At 39.9% G+C, this 19,128-nt stretch overlaps 1 protein-coding gene across 1 annotated transcript in view; it reads right to left on the reverse strand.

The window, feature by feature from the left end:
* DNAH11 (dynein axonemal heavy chain 11) overlaps positions 1-19,128 on the reverse strand; it is a 3,642,058-nt gene that overhangs the window by 1,721,895 nt on the left and 1,901,035 nt on the right. The window contains exons 39-41 of the mRNA XM_078663510.1: positions 18,738-18,932; positions 14,662-14,739; positions 3,273-3,405 (exon numbers count right to left, since the gene is read on the reverse strand). Coding sequence (XP_078519636.1) covers positions 3,273-3,405; positions 14,662-14,739; positions 18,738-18,932 — 406 coding nt within the window. The remainder of the gene's footprint in view (positions 1-3,272; positions 3,406-14,661; positions 14,740-18,737; positions 18,933-19,128) is intronic.

Genomic DNA, 19,128 nt, shown 5'->3' on the forward strand with positions numbered 1-19,128 from the left:
CCCCAACTCCTTTAAACATCACATTGCTTGAGGTAGAGGATGCTATTACTGAATCCGCCAGTAATAACCGACCAATTAAAATGTGAAACTAATTTCTGGGCTCCATTAATATGCAATGTTTTTAACAATTTAACAAATGAATCCATCCCTGAAACTTGGTCAAATAGCACTATCGTCCCCATCTTTAAAAAAGGTAATAGGCTTGACCCTGGGTGCTACCACCCAATATCATTGATTGATAACACCTTGAAAGTATTGGGCAGGGTAATTTTTAAAAGAATTAGAACTTGGGCGGAGGAAAGTTCTATTCTACACCCAAGTCAGCTAGGGTTTCCTAGTAAGGTGGGCACGGTAGAACAGTGCCTAAATTTAAACTTGATAATGGCCAAATATACAATTGCCAAAAAATCCCCCTTATATTTTGGTTTTATGGACCTGAGTTCTGCTTTTGATTTTGTAAACCGCTCCCGTTTATGGACTGCCCTTCTTACTTATGGTCTAGATGAAAATTTGGTGCATTTCCTATCTTACCTTCACAGCAACCTAAGAGCCCGTGTCCGCATTAACTGTTATGGTGAAGTTTCAGATGATATTTTAATCGACAGGGGGGTCAGACAGGGTTGCGTCCTGGCCCCGCTGCTTTTTATCTTATATATTAATGAATTGAGCAGCTCATTAGGAATCCTAACTAAAGATGTACCTTATATTAAGGGCATGCCGTTACCCACCCTTCTTTATGCTGACGATGCGGTCCTAATGGGCCGCACTCCAAAGGCCCTGCGTACTCTAATCTCAGGGTTCGTTAGCTTTATGGCTGATCTGGGTTTAAGTACAAATTTTAAAAAATCCCTTATTATGTCCTGTGGCCCAAAGAAGCATAAAATTACAAGGATAACCTCAGGGGAGAATGTTTTACATAGCACATGTACTTTTCCATATTTGGGGCTGGTGTTTTCGAACAGCGGTTCATGGCAACCGCATGTTTCTTATGCCAGAAACAAATTTGGTAAAGCCATTAACTCCATAATTTCTTTACGCCAACCCAACCATGCGGATGTGATAACACCATTAATTAAGATTTACCAAACACAATGCATCCCTACCGGCACTTATGGTGCCGAGGTATGGGGATATACAAATTGTCTCCATATCCAGACGGAAGAAAATAGATTCTGTCGGAAATCGTTGGGAGGAGTTATATGCGCTTCAAATTACATATGTCATAGTGAATTAAACATCCCCTATATTGAGTATTTTGTTAGATCAAGGCCTGACCTTTTTTGGTTAAAGCTATGGACGAACCCGGCAGCCATATTGACCCAAGATATAATATTAGACTGCCTAAAATGTGATAGGGCACATTATATACCATGGTTAAAAGCAGTAAAAGAAAGCTTAATAGATGTTGGGTATGGCTATTTGTTTACATCTCCTAACCTTATTGATCGTTCTCATAAGAAGTGTATTCAGGGGGCTTTGTTTAACCTGTACAGAGAGAAACGGGAAAGGATACACTTCCCTAAATGTACAGTTGCCAAATATTTGGGCCATTCAGAGCCCATTTTTAGTTACACTGCCCCACCCCGGAAATACCTACGTTTAAATCTTGGTAGGTGGAATAGAAGTTTACTATTCCGTTTCCGGGACGGCAGTATAGTAAATTTGTTAAATTTTCCACTGGGTTATAATAAACATTTGGAAACACTAGGTTGTCCTTGTAACCCGTGTATGAAACAAAGCCTCATGCATTTCATGTTTTTCTGTGATTTTTATAAATTGTTTACTATGCACTTTTTAATGCCTTATTGCAGGAAACACGATCTGGTTGATTTTAAGATTGCTATGAGGAATCTGTTAATGTTAGGTACTGATGAAATTATTTTTAGAGTGAGCTGTTTTTTAAAGGCTGCTGTTCGCTCACCAGCTACTTTGAGGATTGATTGATAGGAATTTACAATCTGCATATTGCACCTTATATCACCTTCGTTTGTTATATGTTTTAAGCTGTGTATATATATATTTATATGTATCTGTGTGGATAATTGTCGCTATTTTTAAGAATTTTTTTTTAGATTGTATATATTGCCTTGTCTCTTTTAAAAAAAATGTTTTTGCACTTTTTGCACATCAGACATATCATCATATTTGCCAGTAGGTGTTTCATTTCTTGTATTGTATTGCATGTCATAACAATTGTTGTGTACTTTTATGGATTTATTTTTTCCGAATAAAGATCTTTGACTGACTGACAGTGCTGGCAAAGCAGGCACTTGCACCTTTGCATGTCTGGACATGTGCTTTCCTTTCTCACTCTCAATCTACACAATCTACAGCAGCTTAGTTAAAACTGCTGGGGGTGCATTACTACTCTGAGTGCCAAGCAGCTTCAGACACTTGTTGATTGCCTTCATCTACCCATGTTTTCATGTTTATTCAGATTTGTGTAGGTCTTAAAGGATGGAGGCAAGTGTCTTCCGGCACATTTCAGTTGATGCCATCCATGAATATTTGGTATTGGTATTCTTCTACATGGAAGGCTGTCAAGGGGTCTAGTTATCTAGTCAGGCTTTCAGAATAGGTTATCAGAGCTCAATTCAGAATGATTCTTGCAAAGGGAAGGGACGTTCAGATGGAACCTTGCTTAGCATTGTGGCATGGCCAGTTCAGCCAGAATATGTGTCTTAGAAAAATGTGTTGTAAGTTGAATATCTGGGAGAATGAGAAACTTGCTTCCAGAAACTGACATGTAGGCTATATTCACAAAAGTATGGGTAGAGACTTGCATCTCCAGCTAAGCATTTACATTTTGTTTTCTTTTCACAACCATTCCTACGAGAACACCAGGGAAGCTGAACGAGGTGCAGCTCTACAGGTGTACTTCTTGGAACCTCAGAGGACATCTCTCAAGGGGTCATATTTCCTCTATCCAGAATTCTAAAGGGCTCAAATTTCCACATATGTTGTATGGATTGATTCCCTCTGAAAATGCACACTTTCATTTAGTGGCCACATTGCTATACTTAAAAAGGTCAGAGCATGAAGAAAGTTTTGCCCCAGACCTATAAATCATGCTTTGTAGGAGTAAAGTATATTGCAACATAACATGTCTGGGTTCACAGGAGGGCCTAATTAAGGACTCAAAGGGGTATTATGAGGTCAATTAACACTGTATCTGTACAAAAAACAAATAAGTGTGATTTACACAATTTATAGTGTCTACCTTTTGGTGAAACACCTGCTTTATACGTTTTATAGGACAAATATATACTTGCCATCTTTCCATTCTCTGGTGGCGTGATGTATGAAGCCAAAAAGCTCATCAGTAGTTACAGCTTTTGGGTTCAGGTCATTCCACACGGGCTTTTGTTTCATGTTTATGTAAGTTTTGTTAAGGGTCTTCAGAACCTGAAAAGGAGGCATAAATCAGTTAAGAAAGCATGAAAAAGATGACATTGTTAAAAAAGGCACTGATACTAGAGATGGTGAAATTTTAATTATGCCAGCATAATTATAGGAATTTCACAGTACATTTGTTATGTCGATTTCCCGAAATTATGTCATTTCATGTAAGTACATGCCGCTCGTATAAGAATTGACTGCAAATGTGCCGTTCATGGTTAATATTTAACACAAACACATGGGTTAAAATAAAACGGGTTTTGCAGTGCTTTTTGATTTAATGCATCCTTGTGGCAAAAATTGATAAAAGGACTTAGCACAAAACAACGGATTTGCATTTCAAGTAGTTTAGCATAATTTGGCTGAAAGTTTACATAATTACGAGATAGGAAATAATCCAAACGTCACACACCTGTAACTAAAACATATATGCCCAAATAGTGAAATTAAACTGACAATGACTTATGTTCTGAAGACATTTCCAAAGACATACTTATCAGAGTAAATGTGATGCCACCGCCACACACTGGCAAAGTCCCTAATTAGTAATATTTTGTCATTTGCCTTGCAGTGCTACCACTCCAGCAAACTATAAATAACCCCAAAAGTACCCTGAAATTCAAAGATAACGATCTTAAATATATTGTGTCTTATCTTTATAAAATATTTTGTGGATAGCGACTGTTAGTCAGACATTTCACAGTTTACTTAGCCTCTAAATAGTAATCCATCACTGACAAACATCTATATCTTTAAGACAAAGTGGGGCAATGCTGGATGGTAGGAATTTTGTGGATTCCGGATGTGTTTGTCACATAAGTATAAGGATAATGCATGATTTCAGGCAAAGTTTGAGGTCTGCAGGGCATTGTGGGCAAGAAAAACTTGTGGGACCCGTGCACGGCACACCACGCTGGAAACCTCTGGTTGTCTAGTTTTCCAAAATGTCAGTGGTTGGTAGGTTTCCGTGGGTGCCGGCCGAGCACTGGTCCTAATTCCGCATCTACCTCTATTGCTGATCTCTGCTTTTTGTAATTAAGGTCTCTTGGCCCATTCACACTAGTGAGGTACCACATTTATAATGAGACTTGGGGGAATGAGGGGTGGTAGGAAGTTTATGGCTTCCCGCAAATTACAGACATTCTCCTCACAGAAATGTGAGGAAAATGTGTGTTTTTAGGAAAATGTATAGGTTTGCAGGGCAAATTGAAGGCACAACGCCTTTCTGCCCATAAGGGGGAAAGATGACTGGTTTGTCCCTTTTGGGATGGGGTTGTGGCTAATGCTAGAGTGCCAAAGCACTTAGTTTTTGCCCCAAAGGCAAAATCCCTTGCGTCTGGTGATTTTTCTCCCCACGGAGGCAAGTTTGCAGCAACCTCCCCAATTGGGACAAGCCTCCTATCTGCCCCCATGGGGCAGAAAGACACTATTGATCCCACTGGCACAGGTGTATGGCTTGATGCCAGGTTATGCTGTCACATCCTTTTGTTTGTTTTGGTGCCATGTTGAAATCACTGGGGACTAGTGGGCTTCCACTCTATCCACCCCAAGGAGACACAAAAAGCCATTGGGGCTGGGAGGGTGGGGCAGAGCACAGACCCATGCTCATGTGGGGGCTGATCTACCCCCCCAAAAATATTGTCTGAATGTAGTCCTTAGTGTCTACTGAGCTTTCTGCCCCTTGGGGGGCAGACTGTGGTAATCATCCCCATCCACTCCCCCAGCAGGCAGAAATACGGTCTACTCTCTCGTAGTGGTGAGGCCAGTGGTGGAAAGCCCCCAACCCTATATTCTTTCTGTGGTGTCAAGTGAGCCTTCTGCCCCACTCAACCCAGGGGAGCAGATCAAGGGTAATCACCCTCATCCACCCACCCCCCAGGGGGAAGAAGGACTGCTGACCCATTTAGATGTGGTGGGGGCATTCCCATGGTGGGCAGCCCCCACCACTATATATAACAAAATTGATTTTCCTGGCATCTAGTGGGCTTTCTGCCCCCCCTCAGGCACACTGGGGGCTGGATTATAGCCCTGAGCACTGATTCAATGAACATAAAATAAGCCCATTGGCTTGTCTTACTTTCACTTTACTGTAAGTACAGCAGCGAGCCCTGTACGCTGATTGTCATTGAAGGAAAAAAATAAACAATCAGGTTGCTCAGGAAGCTCTTCTCAAGCAGCCCAATGTAAAAAATAATAATAAAGGACTCCAGTGAGGCCTTTAAGCACCTCCCTATCTTCGGCCACTGGCCATCAGACACATTGTAGAGGTAGTGCAGCTTTTGGCCATTGGCCGAAGACCACACTTATCAAGTTAATCTGCAAGGCCTCTGAAGGAAAGGTTTCAATTTGTAATTCTATCAGCAATCTTCAGAATGTTTGTTAATTCGAGTATAGAATTAATTGTGTTTGCTTTCAGCTTCTCTTCCTTTTTCAGAAAAAGGGCATTGGTTGGATACTGATTTATTGAGTTTTATGTTCGTGTATTGCTCAGTTCTGAGTGGTATCCCCCAAAAGTTCCCCAAGTCAGCCTTTGTCTGTTCTGCCTCAACACCCTGAGAAGCAGGCTTTACATGGTGAACTCTTTCACAAATGCCTTGGGAAGGGGTTTGCGATCTCTATGACAAATGCATGAGGAAAGTGTTTCACATTGAGAATACTATGAGAACTATGATAGGTAGAGCATCCCATTGTGAACTCCTTGATGAACAACACAAGGAGGGGTTAAACTGTTTGGTCTATATGAATTCTGTCTTGCTTATCTCATATGTCACCTTCAGATTGTGCTATATGCTGGTCCCATTTTTGGTTCCTTAATTTACTTTGGCATACTTCTGTTAAATTCCAATTAGACCCCCCCAGGAATTACCAGTGAATAAAAGGAACTTGTTTACGACACACTGCATAGTGCAAAAGTAACTTGTGGCCACTTGTTTTGAGTATCTCAGTTGTCGGCTTCAGTCCTTTGAGTCACCTACATACTTTGCTCCTTTTCTCATGCACTCTTGGTTGTGTCCATGTTCCATCACACCAGAGCAGATAGAAACTTTCTTGGTTCTCATTCCTATTACCAGTACATTAGAGATACAGGAGTGAGTGCAGGGGGAGTGGTCTGCTTGTGAAAATGTAGGCTTTGGTCAATTAAACCTGGACAAGACTGCCTCTCTCACATCTTGCTTTTGGAGTGTAACTCATCATCTTTTTGCGCAAACTCTCCTCCATTTTTGTCCTCATACTATAACTCCTGTAAACATTTATACATTTTTCTTCTATTTTACTACTACCCACACAAATCTTCTGCCACTAATCCTTCAGACCTATTTTCGCTCTGTTTTATTCCTATCCATTTGTTCATTGTCTTTCCTACTAGCTTTCCATGTAGGATCATAGTAAATAAAGAAAAATACAATGAAAACCCTTTAACGTATTTTAAATATGAAACATTGGTCCAATTTTTTTTAAAGAAACTTTCACTTTCACAATTTCTTATAGTTGTAAAGTGGATTATTCCATTTGGGATGGATGAGCCTCCAATTTAACATAACATCTTGTTAGGTCACAAAGTTCAATGAGAAAAACTGCTTAACTACTAGTAGCTATGGCACAAGCTGCAGGAAATTCTTTAGAGACGTGTGTAGAGCTCAAACGTACCAAACAACATTACAATAAAGAACATGCAGAAATGAAATTCTCAATCCAATTTTGAAAAATCAATAAAAATGTAATAATAAAAATAAACAGTAACCATGTTAAGGTTACAGGAGATATGATTTTTGAAGTACTAAAAATGCCAAAGGTACAAGTGGGGGTGGAAAAGTCACTGCTAAGCAGTACAAAGATAATAGAGAAAAGAAGCCGCCCTTGCACCACAAATAAAAACAAGCAAAAGTTAATAGCAAACTGTCTGCTTTAGAGAGGCTGGAGTCAGGAGTAGTCTCTGTAATATTCAATGCTTGTACAGTCCAATGTTTTCAATTGTTCTGGGGCTATTCTGTAAGACTCGATTCACAGCTCTGGATGTGAGACAGACCTCTCAGCCATGGCTTAAGACAACCAAGAATCTAAATGACTTGAAAATAATGAAAAGGGCCCTTTTGGTCTTTCCTTAAGCTCCTTGCTGCTCAAGACAGTCTTCTAGAACCCCAGGACTTTCTCCACCTGGGGCTACCACAGAGGTCAGTGCAGTCAATTACAAACTGGCCACCTACTTCTTCCCCATAGGTTGGGGCCCTTTTGCCTTAATCAGTGAAGACGAGGCTGGTGTAGAACCATAATAACATAGGATGTCTTCTGATAAAATATTGAAAACTAAATATTTCTTACAATTGTATTTTCCCATTGAAGTTAACAATAGAAAATCTACACCCATTGGAGTGATAATGTTGTAAACACACTTCAGTTACTCGGCACCAGCCTGCATAAAACTTCTGATTTCGAAGACAAACTATCCTCATTAAAAAGTAATTGCAATCTGTTTGCCAGATAATAAATCGGATGTCAGACAAGAAATGGAAATTTTGAAGAATTTTTCAAGCACAAGAATCAGTCTTTTCTGCATTCTATATCTGTGAATGGAAAACTCGAACAAGGACAGAAGACGCAGCTATTGGCCTGCGGTGTTTCGGAAGTACCACCATACACAATACTGCTCCAGAAGTGGATGTTTAGATAGCTCAGTTATAGAAAATATGTGTCACGATTCACTCCCTGTGTTCTCGTGTCCACCACCAGGGGGATGAACTGTGGGACTCTCCAGTGTTCTAATATGCTTCCTGATACTCCCCTGCATGCATATCTTGACTTCCAGCCATTTGGATACTATTTGGGAATTGACATCCATTCCCAATCCATGCCGGGTTTTGTGAAAGCCAGCCTGCTTAGACTTAAAGCCAGCCTACTCATGCCTGAAACTCCATTACCCAGAATTCCCTGCTCACTGCTTTGTCTCCACCCATGCAGGCCAAGGATGGGTGGAGGAATTCAGCTCACCTGTGGCTGGCTGCTGCTAGCCTGCTCACACCAGCTGCATGTGATTACTGTGAGCACTTTTAAGCCCCAGCTCCCTTCAGGCAAAGGTTGGTCATTGTAGCTGTTTACTGGTGAGACCAATCCCTGGTTCCAGAGTTCCCTGAGCTTTTGCTATTCTTGTTTCCAGTGTTTCCCGAGCTTTAATTATGCCTTGTTCCTGACCTGCTGCTGTTTACCCTGTTCCTGAATTAGCACTGCCTGCAGTGCTACCCTGACCCCATAGCCTTAGTATTCCTTGTTCCTGGACTGCAGCAGTTTCCCTTCTTCTGAATTAGCACTTGCTACCTTGTTTCCTGAGTTCCTGAGCTATTTCTATTCCCTGTACCTGAATTAGCACTGCCTGCAGTGCTACCTTGTTTCCTGAGCTGTAGCTATGTCCTGTTTCCTTGAACCCGTATTGCCCGCAGTGCTACCTTGACTCCTGAGCTCTAGTAATTTCCCCGTTTCTGAACTAGCACTGCCTGCAGTGCTACCTTGACTCCTGAAGCTTTGGTAGTTCCCTGTTCCTGAACCAGCACTGTCTGCAGTGCTGCCTTGACTCCTGAGCCTTAGCTCACTTCTTGTTCCTGCCCCAGCACTGCCTTCTATGCTACTTTGTTTTCTTGATTCCTTAACCTGCACTATTCTAGTATACCCTTGTAGCCTCCCCTTCTGTATATCCGATTCCAGTCCCTGCCTTGCTTCCCATTTCCTTGGTTCCAGTTCGAGTTTGCTGCCTTTCTATTCTGCTGTCTTACTTCTGTTACCTTGTATGTTTGTTACCAGCTTTCTGCCAAGTGTGCCCTGTCATTTCCTTCCTTTCCTGTTAAGCACTTCTCCTTGCCAGCTCCTTGTCTATTGAGCTTGTGTTTAGTTCTTCCCCTTTGCTGTTACTGCCTTGCGCGTTCCTGTTTGATCGCCAGGATCCGTGGGCTCAGCTGACTACCTAGGTGGTGTTTCTTGTTCACTGTGAGTTTTGTCTTTGAGTTACATCTATAACATCACTATAGGTATAAGCTCCACAAACCTTGCCTTTGCATGCATATCCTACATGTGGGTATTTGCAGTCAGTATCTGTAACAGCAATTGCGGGTAAGAAACTTACTGAGCTTCAGTCTTATCATGTGGAGCTCCTGAGTGCTTTACCCCACACCCCCCTTTATTGTTAATATTGTATTATATATATGTCTTGCACGTCCGTCCTGGGTGTAGTTAGTCTGAATGCTAAATTGCCTTGTGAGTCCCCTTCCTTTCTGAGTCTTACCCATCTTGTTCATTTGTAAAGGCTTCCCCTTTGGATCCCTTTTTCTCCTCTGACTCCCTGTATGATCCTGGGCAGCCCTGTACTCCTCCTTTCTGTGTACGTCTTCTACCCAGTTCCCAGTCCTTGTCCAAGTCCCTGACTGTGTTCCCCACATAGTCCCGGACAGTCCCTGACAATATGCTACCTCCCAAATCCTGTCAAACATTTGATGATTACGCTTTGACAGTTTTTATATCTCACATAAAAACCTCAATCAAGGAATGTGAAATGATTGGATCTTGTGTGGGAGATATATATTACTGGAAACAACAAGCAAAGAGTTAGAGAAAAAAGAGGTGAGGTTATTTGCAAGGAACTTAAACCTAACACTCCTGCACCCCAAAGATTGGCATAGTTTCCTTTGTCGAAACAAAAACAAGACAGTTGTTTGATTTACTGAGTAGGCATGTGCAACTTATTAACATCAAAGGGAAGCAAGTAGTTATCACCTGTCAGGATAAAGTTGCAAGTTCCAAACCAAGCCCACATTTTGAAATGATATCACCTTGCAATCATGAGGAAGTGGGCACACAAGTTATGCTTACTTCTTTCCAAGAAGTAACTGAAGGTCATTCCAAAATAATCATTCGTATAGTAGATACCAACGTAGTTGTTCCTCCGATTGCTCGATTTTAAAACATTGGATGTCAAGCATTGTGATTAGCATTTGGTACAGGAAAATGTTCTGCTACATACCAGCTCACAGTATTGCAGCAAGCTTAGGAGTTCATATATGTGAATCTCTGCACTTTTTCCATGCTATTACAGGCTGCAACACCACATTGGCTTTGCATGGGAAAGGGAAGAAAGCAGCTTATGACACCTGGATGGCAGTATCTTCTGCAACTCCTGCATTTAAATTTCTGCCAGATTGACCACATTTTGTTGACCATGCTCACCTCGGAAATGTCGAGTGATTCATTGTACTAACGTGTAGCAGCACTTGTACATAGCCTGAAATAAACTATGCGTGCCAATTCATGTTTGTAAGTGGCAACAGAACTATTGAAAACATCCCACCTACACAAGACACTGTTCTTGAACATATTAAACGATCTGTATACGAAGAGGGCCGTGTCTGGGGTCTGACTTTAGTGTCTATGCAAGAATTACCAAATTTAAATGATTGGGGCTGGAAGCAGATTGATGGAGTAATGGTACCAAATTAAACAACCATTCCAGAGGCATCTGAGGAACGCAAAGAACTTATTTGTTGTGGGCTCAAAAGCTTATGCCCAAATCAATGCAAATGATCAAATGTGAGCCTCCCATGCACGGACCTTTGCTTTTGCAGTGGAAACAGATATCAAGAGTAAGACAGTATATAAACTCGAATCATCATTGTTTCATATTATAGAAATGTTATCAGGATTTAATATAGTCTTATATTGTTTAATTTAAATGGAAACATTATCCACATCTTCATAGCATGTGTTTTAAGGATATATATGATGCAAATTGTAAATGTATTTTCGCTACAGTGCATGTTACTTATTCCTGGCACCCTTATTGGTGCCCATTTTGATTTTATATTCATGACACCATAGTCTAGATCCAATATGGTCATGCACATGACATGCACTGATGTGTACACATGAACTTTTGTACCAACTTTGACGCAAATCGGAAGATTTAAAATGATATTTTTATACTTGTCGGCCATATTGGATTTCGATTAGACTACATGAAGTCATAGGCAAGATACGCTTGGGGTCTTGCTCTTATATGATTACTATTACAAACACTAATGTCTGTACCAACATTCAGTTTTTTATCAAAAAGTGAATGATTTTTCAGTCTAAACGCCATATCATATAGTAGAACTATATCCTTTAAGCAAAAGATAAAAAGGTCAAGCACCCTTACATGAATACTGGATGTTAATTAGGCCAATGTGAAATTTCAATTACACTTACAAAAAAATGAGAATTTTGCATTCCATCAAATTCACAAAAGTTACACTATTTCACTTAATTCTTTGCTTGCAGGAATCTTGTTTGAGCAGAAAATACCTCGCAGAGAGACATTTTCTGCTCAACCTCTCTTCAGCTGGTATTGTTTGTCTCTATCGAGTAGGAACTCACATGAAAATTTCACACAAGTTACTAGCAAACCAAATTTCGAGCCATTCGCGTAACTGTATGTAATGTTTGTTAAACCTCACAAAAAATGACACTATTCCAGACAACCCTAATCATAATCTATTACTTTTCAAGGCTAGGGAAAAATGTTTGGACCCTTTCACTCTAGCATGCTATATTTTCTCTCCTACAGATCTTTGTAGGGCTGCAGCCCAAATTTCAATGGAATAACTGAATAAAATTTGTTGTTAAAAAAAAAAAGGTTAGTGCTTGGACACCTTCTCCAGAATAAAAAATGTATTGTAAATGGGTGGGATCATTTAATTTTGTAGACATTGTCCATTGACCCCAGAATTTTACTTGTGGAATTAATTGTACAGTATTTGTGTTTGAGGTGTATCTGAAAGGATGTTGTTAACAACAGTTTCCCTAAACATTCTGGTTTTGTGACAGGGTATAACCTGAATGGTAGGGGCTGTGTTCTGTTGAAACTACTCACAAAATCCAGAAACAAAGGACCTACCTGTCTTGTCAAGTTACTATTGCAGAAACCCCAAACAGCATATCACCTGCTTTTAACTGTGCAGAATAAAAAATGCCTTCAAGAACCAGATGTCAGAACACCAATCCAAACTCTGACTCTTTACCGTGTGAACAGTGGCATTTCACTGTTCGCCAGCTTCCTCAACACCTACATTAATGTACTGAACTGCAGCCTCTTCCTACCTGTTATCTTAAATTACTATACAGGTATGGTATTTTTACTCCCATTGGGACAGGACTGCAGTGGTTGTGTCCTTTACGTCTACACCATATTTGTTACTTATATGCATTGACTAGACAACAGTAGCAATCAACACCCCAACCCACCTGACAGAAAAAAACTAACATCTCCCAAGTCAAATACAGGACTCAAAGTCATGAAAAAAATCAAACCTGAAATCAACAAGTTCAAAACGGAAAATACCAGAGGTAAAGCCCTCTCGTGCACTGTACTCAGTAGCTAGAACAACACACTAACGCAAATTAGGCTCACTACTTTTCTCTTCCTGTTAAGAACCTGGAAACATAGGTTCTCAAGGTGCACTTCATCAGCCACTAACAATGAAACTAGGTGCTCATTTTACTATTTGTGAAAAACAAGGAAGGGGTCCCTAACACCTCTCTACACCCACAATACCTACTTTGTACATTAACTTTAATCATTACCTACTTCTGCTAATATGTTCACTGCTGGCATGCCACAAGTTTCAACATATTTATACAGTGAGAGTTAATCCCTGGAAAGCTTCTGTAAAGAATCTTTTCACTGCCAAGCATATGTCTAAACATGTTATGTCTGTGTTACCCTGAAATGTATGTCTTGTCAGATGTTGCTGAATGGATGGGTTAGAATTTGCCACTTTACAACGCACGTGTTACGATGTGTGTCATTACAACACATTTTTTACATCGCAAAATCCATTACGACACATGTCGTTACAACGCATAACACATTACAACGCAATTACTATTCTAACTCCGCTGGGGCGTTACTTTGGGGAATGCGTTGTAATGGATTATGCGATGTAATGACATGCGTTGTAATGGATTTTGCGTTTTAAAACATTCGTTGAATGAAACGCATTGTAAGACGTACCTTGTAAACAATGTTTCCCTATATGGATATAACCTCAAAAGTTGAGTGATTCTGAGTTCATTCAAACTAGTTTCTTCTGGTTGGGGTGGAACATTAGGAAGGGCAATGGTACTCTGTGATCAAGCACCCATAAGGAGAGAAAGGAGCCAGGTATTAGAGTGCTCAGCATAGGGTTAGCCAGGAGCCCAAGTTCAATGGTGAAGAGGAAACCAAATGCTAGAGGGCATAGAAGGATAGAGATCAGAATGAAATGGTTCAGTGGTCTTCCACCAAAAAGGCTTAAAAAACAAAAAATGAAGTGGGAAAGGGGTGTGGAGGAGGAGGGCAGAAGGAAAAAAGTACATAGTTCAAGGGAGAAAGGTGGCATGGTAGGGGCTGCGAAAGAAGAGAAGAGGGAAGGGGAATTTCAGGAAGTATAATATGACCAGCATAAAAAAAAACAAGAAAGGAGGCTGGGAGGAGGTAGAGCGTCAAAGGGAGGTACAAATGCCTTAAACAGAAGTGCATGTTCCTGAGTACACAGGAACAGCATAGGTTGGCAAAGCTTGGAACAAGAAAGTAGTGCCAATTCAGCTTTCATTTCACAAGATAGACTACTTTTAGAAATCTAATGTTAATCAATTTCCAACTTTTGTTCTTTGGCATTGGAAATAGGTTTTTGACATTGGTTGAAACCTTTTATCTCAAGGAGGATTTTGAAGTGTGGAGTAATGAGCTAACAATTCCTCGGAGTGTGCTTAAACATCCAGTGCTGATCTGTTCAACTACCCTGCCTCAAGGTCTATGATACTTAAAGAGATCTGACTTCTTGCAACAGTTCAGTTAAGGTGGTGAAACTCTTTTTACTGGAATGTCCTGCACTCTGATACACCCCTTAAACATTTAAAATTATCAGGTTGGACCGAGGTACTACGAAAAACACAGGCGCATGGTTTCAGCATGGGAATATTGGTGGTCTATTTTCCCTTTGAATTTCCAATTTATGCGTTAGATTTATTTTTATTGCTGCTATGCAATAGTTGGTTTTATATCCTTCTTTGAAGGCTATCCACTGATGCTGTGAAAAGCTAGCAAAAAGAAGTGTTACTGTAGAGGAGGTTCAGAGAACAGATATGGAGATATGCGGTGAAGAAAATAGATAGAAAATGTCTTGTAATGTGAACTGGTGCAGAATGCCTTGTACATAGCCCCTCAAATTGGACTGTATGACTACTGTAACTGCACAACCAACTCACCTTACTCTTGCCTGTTCCAGCATTTCCCACCACAAAGACTGAGTGACGCACTGCCAGCAGTTCCTGAAGCTGAACAACCTAGAAATATAATTGGGAAAAAGATTGAGAGATGAGAGAAAAGACAGGTTTTCTACATATTTTTTTTTTAGTTAATAACTAAAATAATTTTCAATGGTCTACAAGATTCAACCATTCCATTCTGTGAAAAATGCATTGATATAACTATTTATGCCTTTTATTTTTTTCTCCTCCCCATCCCCACCACCAAAAACCACTGAGGATTAATCAATACTATGAAGTAGTTTCTTTTTAATAATTCAGTTATTTCCCTTTTTTACATGCTTAGCTTTGGCTTCTCCTTTGCTACTATGCAACATGTGTTGCACTATAATGTGTACTCAAGAAAAAAATAAAAATTATAATTCTTCAACCAGGAAAGAATTTTGTGAAAAAAAGAAAAAAGAATTCAAACCAGAAACTCTACTAATCAGCTCTCCGCAAACAGCACTCAATTACTATTTTACTATATTCAAACCCATTATGTTTCAGTGTTTTAAAAATATGGAAAAAAGTATCAGTTCACAACTCTACAACCCAAACTGTGCCGCATATTCTGTAAGGTAGGAGTTTTTTCTAATATAGACTCCCAACATCACAAAGTTCAACAAAGTATTAATAAGGCCTCAAGTAGAGCAACAAATTCAGCAATGCTAAACACCTATGCTTGATAATGTGTGTAGAAGAGGCACCATTTCAGAGTGGTGACCCTGGATTTTCAGTCTTTTTCTGGGCAGTATTTGTGCTCGAATTATGTTTCTGTGCAATGTGACATGCTTTTCGGGGACAGAATGCATGTGTTCTGGCCTTAATTTGGTACTGTAACATTTGTTACACCCAAATGATGTATTTAACGCCACTGTGAAACCACTGGAAGTTGGTGCAGAAAGAGCAACAATTGAGTTAAGTTGTGGATTGCAGTGTGCATTTACACTACCAACATGTAGGAAAAAAATATATGGCTTCCAGGAGCACAACGGTGCTCCAGCTGGACTGCGGTTTAACACTGCAGTAAAATATGGAAACGAAAACTATCTTTACATGAAGGAAAACCTCCGTTAATATATTAATAAATCACCCCTAAAGCGTGCCTTGTAAGGCCACTTGGCTGAGTACTCAATATGTATATAAAGGTGTAACGTACATATTTGGATATTGGTGCACCAAAAGTGACTAAATATGCAAAGCACTTATTACTGTGTAAGTTAGCTAGATCCTCTGTGAGCAGGCCTAGGTATAATTACAAATCCTAAATTCTATTTGCCTTAAAATCTTTTAGCAAGTTGATTCAAAGTTATGCTTCACATAGTTTTAAAAACTAATTTTATGGTGAAGTAGATTATATTTTTGATAACTTTAAAGGAAAACAAACAAAATGTACTGTGCTGCCTTAACAACATCTCACCACCAGAGGCTAAGTACACAATCCTGGCTGGAGTTAAAGACCCTTTTTGAAAGAGGATAATAGCCTAACTCTGTGCCAAGGAATTCAGAGTTGTTGTCAACATTAGGTCACTTAACAGGGATTAGCCATCTGGAGGGCGGACAGGAACAATTGGCAGATCAAAGGACAGCTTTCACACTTTCAGATTTGACTTGAAGATACTGAATGAAGCTGACAGGATCTGCTCCCATTTGTTCCCAGGATTTCTGGTTTCAGACCTATTAGGTGGAAAATAGTCCCTGGCCATAATAGAGCCATGAGACATTATCTAAACAAAGGAGTGGTTTAGGGTGATCCTGGGTCCTTTCTGGTGGAAGAAGAGGGTAGCCATTTGGGATTTCAGGCTTCTGGACTTTTTTGTTTTTACAGAGCAGTGAATGTATTGTTCTGCAAATGGAGGTGGCATAGTCTGAGAAAGTAGATGTTAACTGAGCAGGAGAATTTCTCCAATCACTGGCTAGTTCACAGGATAAAAATGGCACCTCACCACCATGTCCTCAGAACATTCCTGGTCCTCATAAGGCTACATTTGAAGAAAGTCTTGCTAGAAGAAAAGAAGGCTAAGGGACTCCCGACTTCTGTGGCATCGAAGAACTGAAGAGAGACCTGGTGTATAGAAACCTTCCTAGAGCGCTTAAGGACTGCAGACATAACCAGAAAGAACATTTCCAGCCACTGGAGAAAAGTGGACAGTAATTTTTTCCATCTCTTGAGGACCAAGAGGTGGTGCAAGGCTTGTCCAAGGGAGCTGCGCCCAGGACGTGCATACAAAATGTAGACTTGTTGCACTCAGAGGTGTTTGCTTTGATGAAAACTGGTTCAGCTAGACCTTTAAGTAAACGTATCCAGCCTTATGGAGCCCTACGGCTCCAACTTCCTGCCTTGGCCCTCTGGAATAATTTAAGAACCAAAAAAGTGATTATATATGAAGGTAAAACCCTAGAATGAGGTGGGGAGGCAAACTATGTCAGCTGCATAGGGATATAGGTAGTTATAAAATCCAGCTTAATGCCACTTGGAGCTTCTGGTGTCAAAATCAATGTCTTCAGTGGAAGGGAGATGATGTAATCTCCAGATTCTAATGATCGTCACCAGTTTCAGCCAAGGACCTTGCCCACTGTAAAATTGATTTAAAAAAAATAGACTAAGTCAAAAGGTAAGATCTTTGACTGGAATGACTTGCGGGCTTATCTGACCTCTTCTCCATTGCAGCCAGCCTGAAATTGCAGCCAAGTCCTGGTCAACCATGAACTGATTTTTCAGTAACACTTTCCTTTTTCTAGTTGTTTTTGCCATAAAATATTAAAACTTCAATGTCATCTATTTAATGCTTATTTATTCTTATAGTATTATTCATCTCTTTATTAAGATTCTGCAGATATTTATTATTGTCCTATTGATGTATTTTTTGCAAAAATGTATAGAAAATGTCAACACAAAAAAATACTAAACTTCTTATTTCTAGTTCCCTTTATCCAACTGTAAACGTTTTGGCTTATTAACATTTTCTTCATATCTCTGAATTAGTTTGGGATTTTTTTTAACTTTAAACATTTTAGTGGTGTTTGGACTTAACACACATTTTTCTAGATGCTGCTTGTGCCATAGCTACCAGAAGAATGAGCAGTTTCACTGAGACTTGTGCAGAGACTAAACTGTTTTTTTTATTGAGTTGGTAAGGCTCCTCCTTCTCATATTATTGCCCAACTTTCGAACACTGCCTAGCTAAATATATATTGCTCTTGAAATTCCATTCTCTTAGAAAAAGCATGGAAAGGGAAGGCACAAGGTAATTTCAAAAACACGTATAAACCCAAACTACTACACGCTGCCATTTGAAGTTTGCAACTGCAGAGATTACTTTTCTACCATGCAAACACTATTTTAGGAGTTGGCAAACTTTAACCCACTCCTAAAATAAGTTGAGACTCCATAAAAAAATTGGCATTTGAAAGGGGTGCTTTGTAGGTGTACCTTTTAAATTCTGAATTGGAATGAGATGTAGCCATTTTTGCAACCGAAATCCTGTTGGAAAACACTGAAACGTTACTTCTCCCAATTTGTTGTGGTAACCCATTTGCAAAATACAAGGGGTTCCCTTTGGAAACTAAGCCACTCACATTTACACTTCGAGCTGAGCTGTTTTGAACAAAACACTAATTAAAAATGTATTTAAGTTCAGTACCTCAAAGATGTGAGGAATCTGTGCTTCGTGTGATGTCGTTATAGAGATAGATGTAAAATGCACGTCACACTAATACAAGGAGGCAAGGAAGCAACATTATCATCAGTTACTGTCTGGACCACCTCAAGCAGAAATATTTTAGGGAAGACTGAATCGTCGTTTTTTTTCCATTTCACTATTCTCACATGAACATGATGCTTTTCTAATGATTTGATTGTTACCATATTAAACCGCGGAGTTTGTCTGCCCTGTGGTGCCTTTGATACACACTACACAGAGTACATTCAGGGCACACACACTGCAATATAATTTAACCTTCAGGCCCACTGCACCTGCAGTTATTTTGATTGGAACTCTTAAGGGGGTGTAATTAAATGCAACAGCTTTTACTTTGAGAATAAAGCTCTCTTCGGGCTGCAGGTGAAGCTCCAGGGTGGACTGCCGGACCATCTGTTCAAAATGCATGTCACGCTTCCTGGGTACGTCCAAGGCCGGAAACAGGTCACTGATCAGACCCATGAAAACAGGGATGTCATCTGTCACTATTTTAGGCAAGTTGAAGTCTCTTAAAGCCCGCATCAGAACCTGAAATCACAGAATGGCATGATACATTGATATTTTAGTGCTGGAGTGCAATACACATGTGAATACTAAACTCTTCTGTTGTACTATATTTGAATGTAAGGTTTTAATGAAAAAGTATCTTTCAGCACCATGGAAGGCCAAAGCTGTGAAGGCAAGTGCTACATATTAAAAATCGTTCTCATAAAGACATGGGAGT

The sequence above is a fragment of the Lissotriton helveticus genome, chromosome 10 (assembly GCF_964261635.1).
Source record: "Lissotriton helveticus chromosome 10, aLisHel1.1, whole genome shotgun sequence".
In the NCBI taxonomy this organism is placed as follows: Eukaryota; Metazoa; Chordata; class Amphibia; order Caudata; family Salamandridae; genus Lissotriton; species Lissotriton helveticus.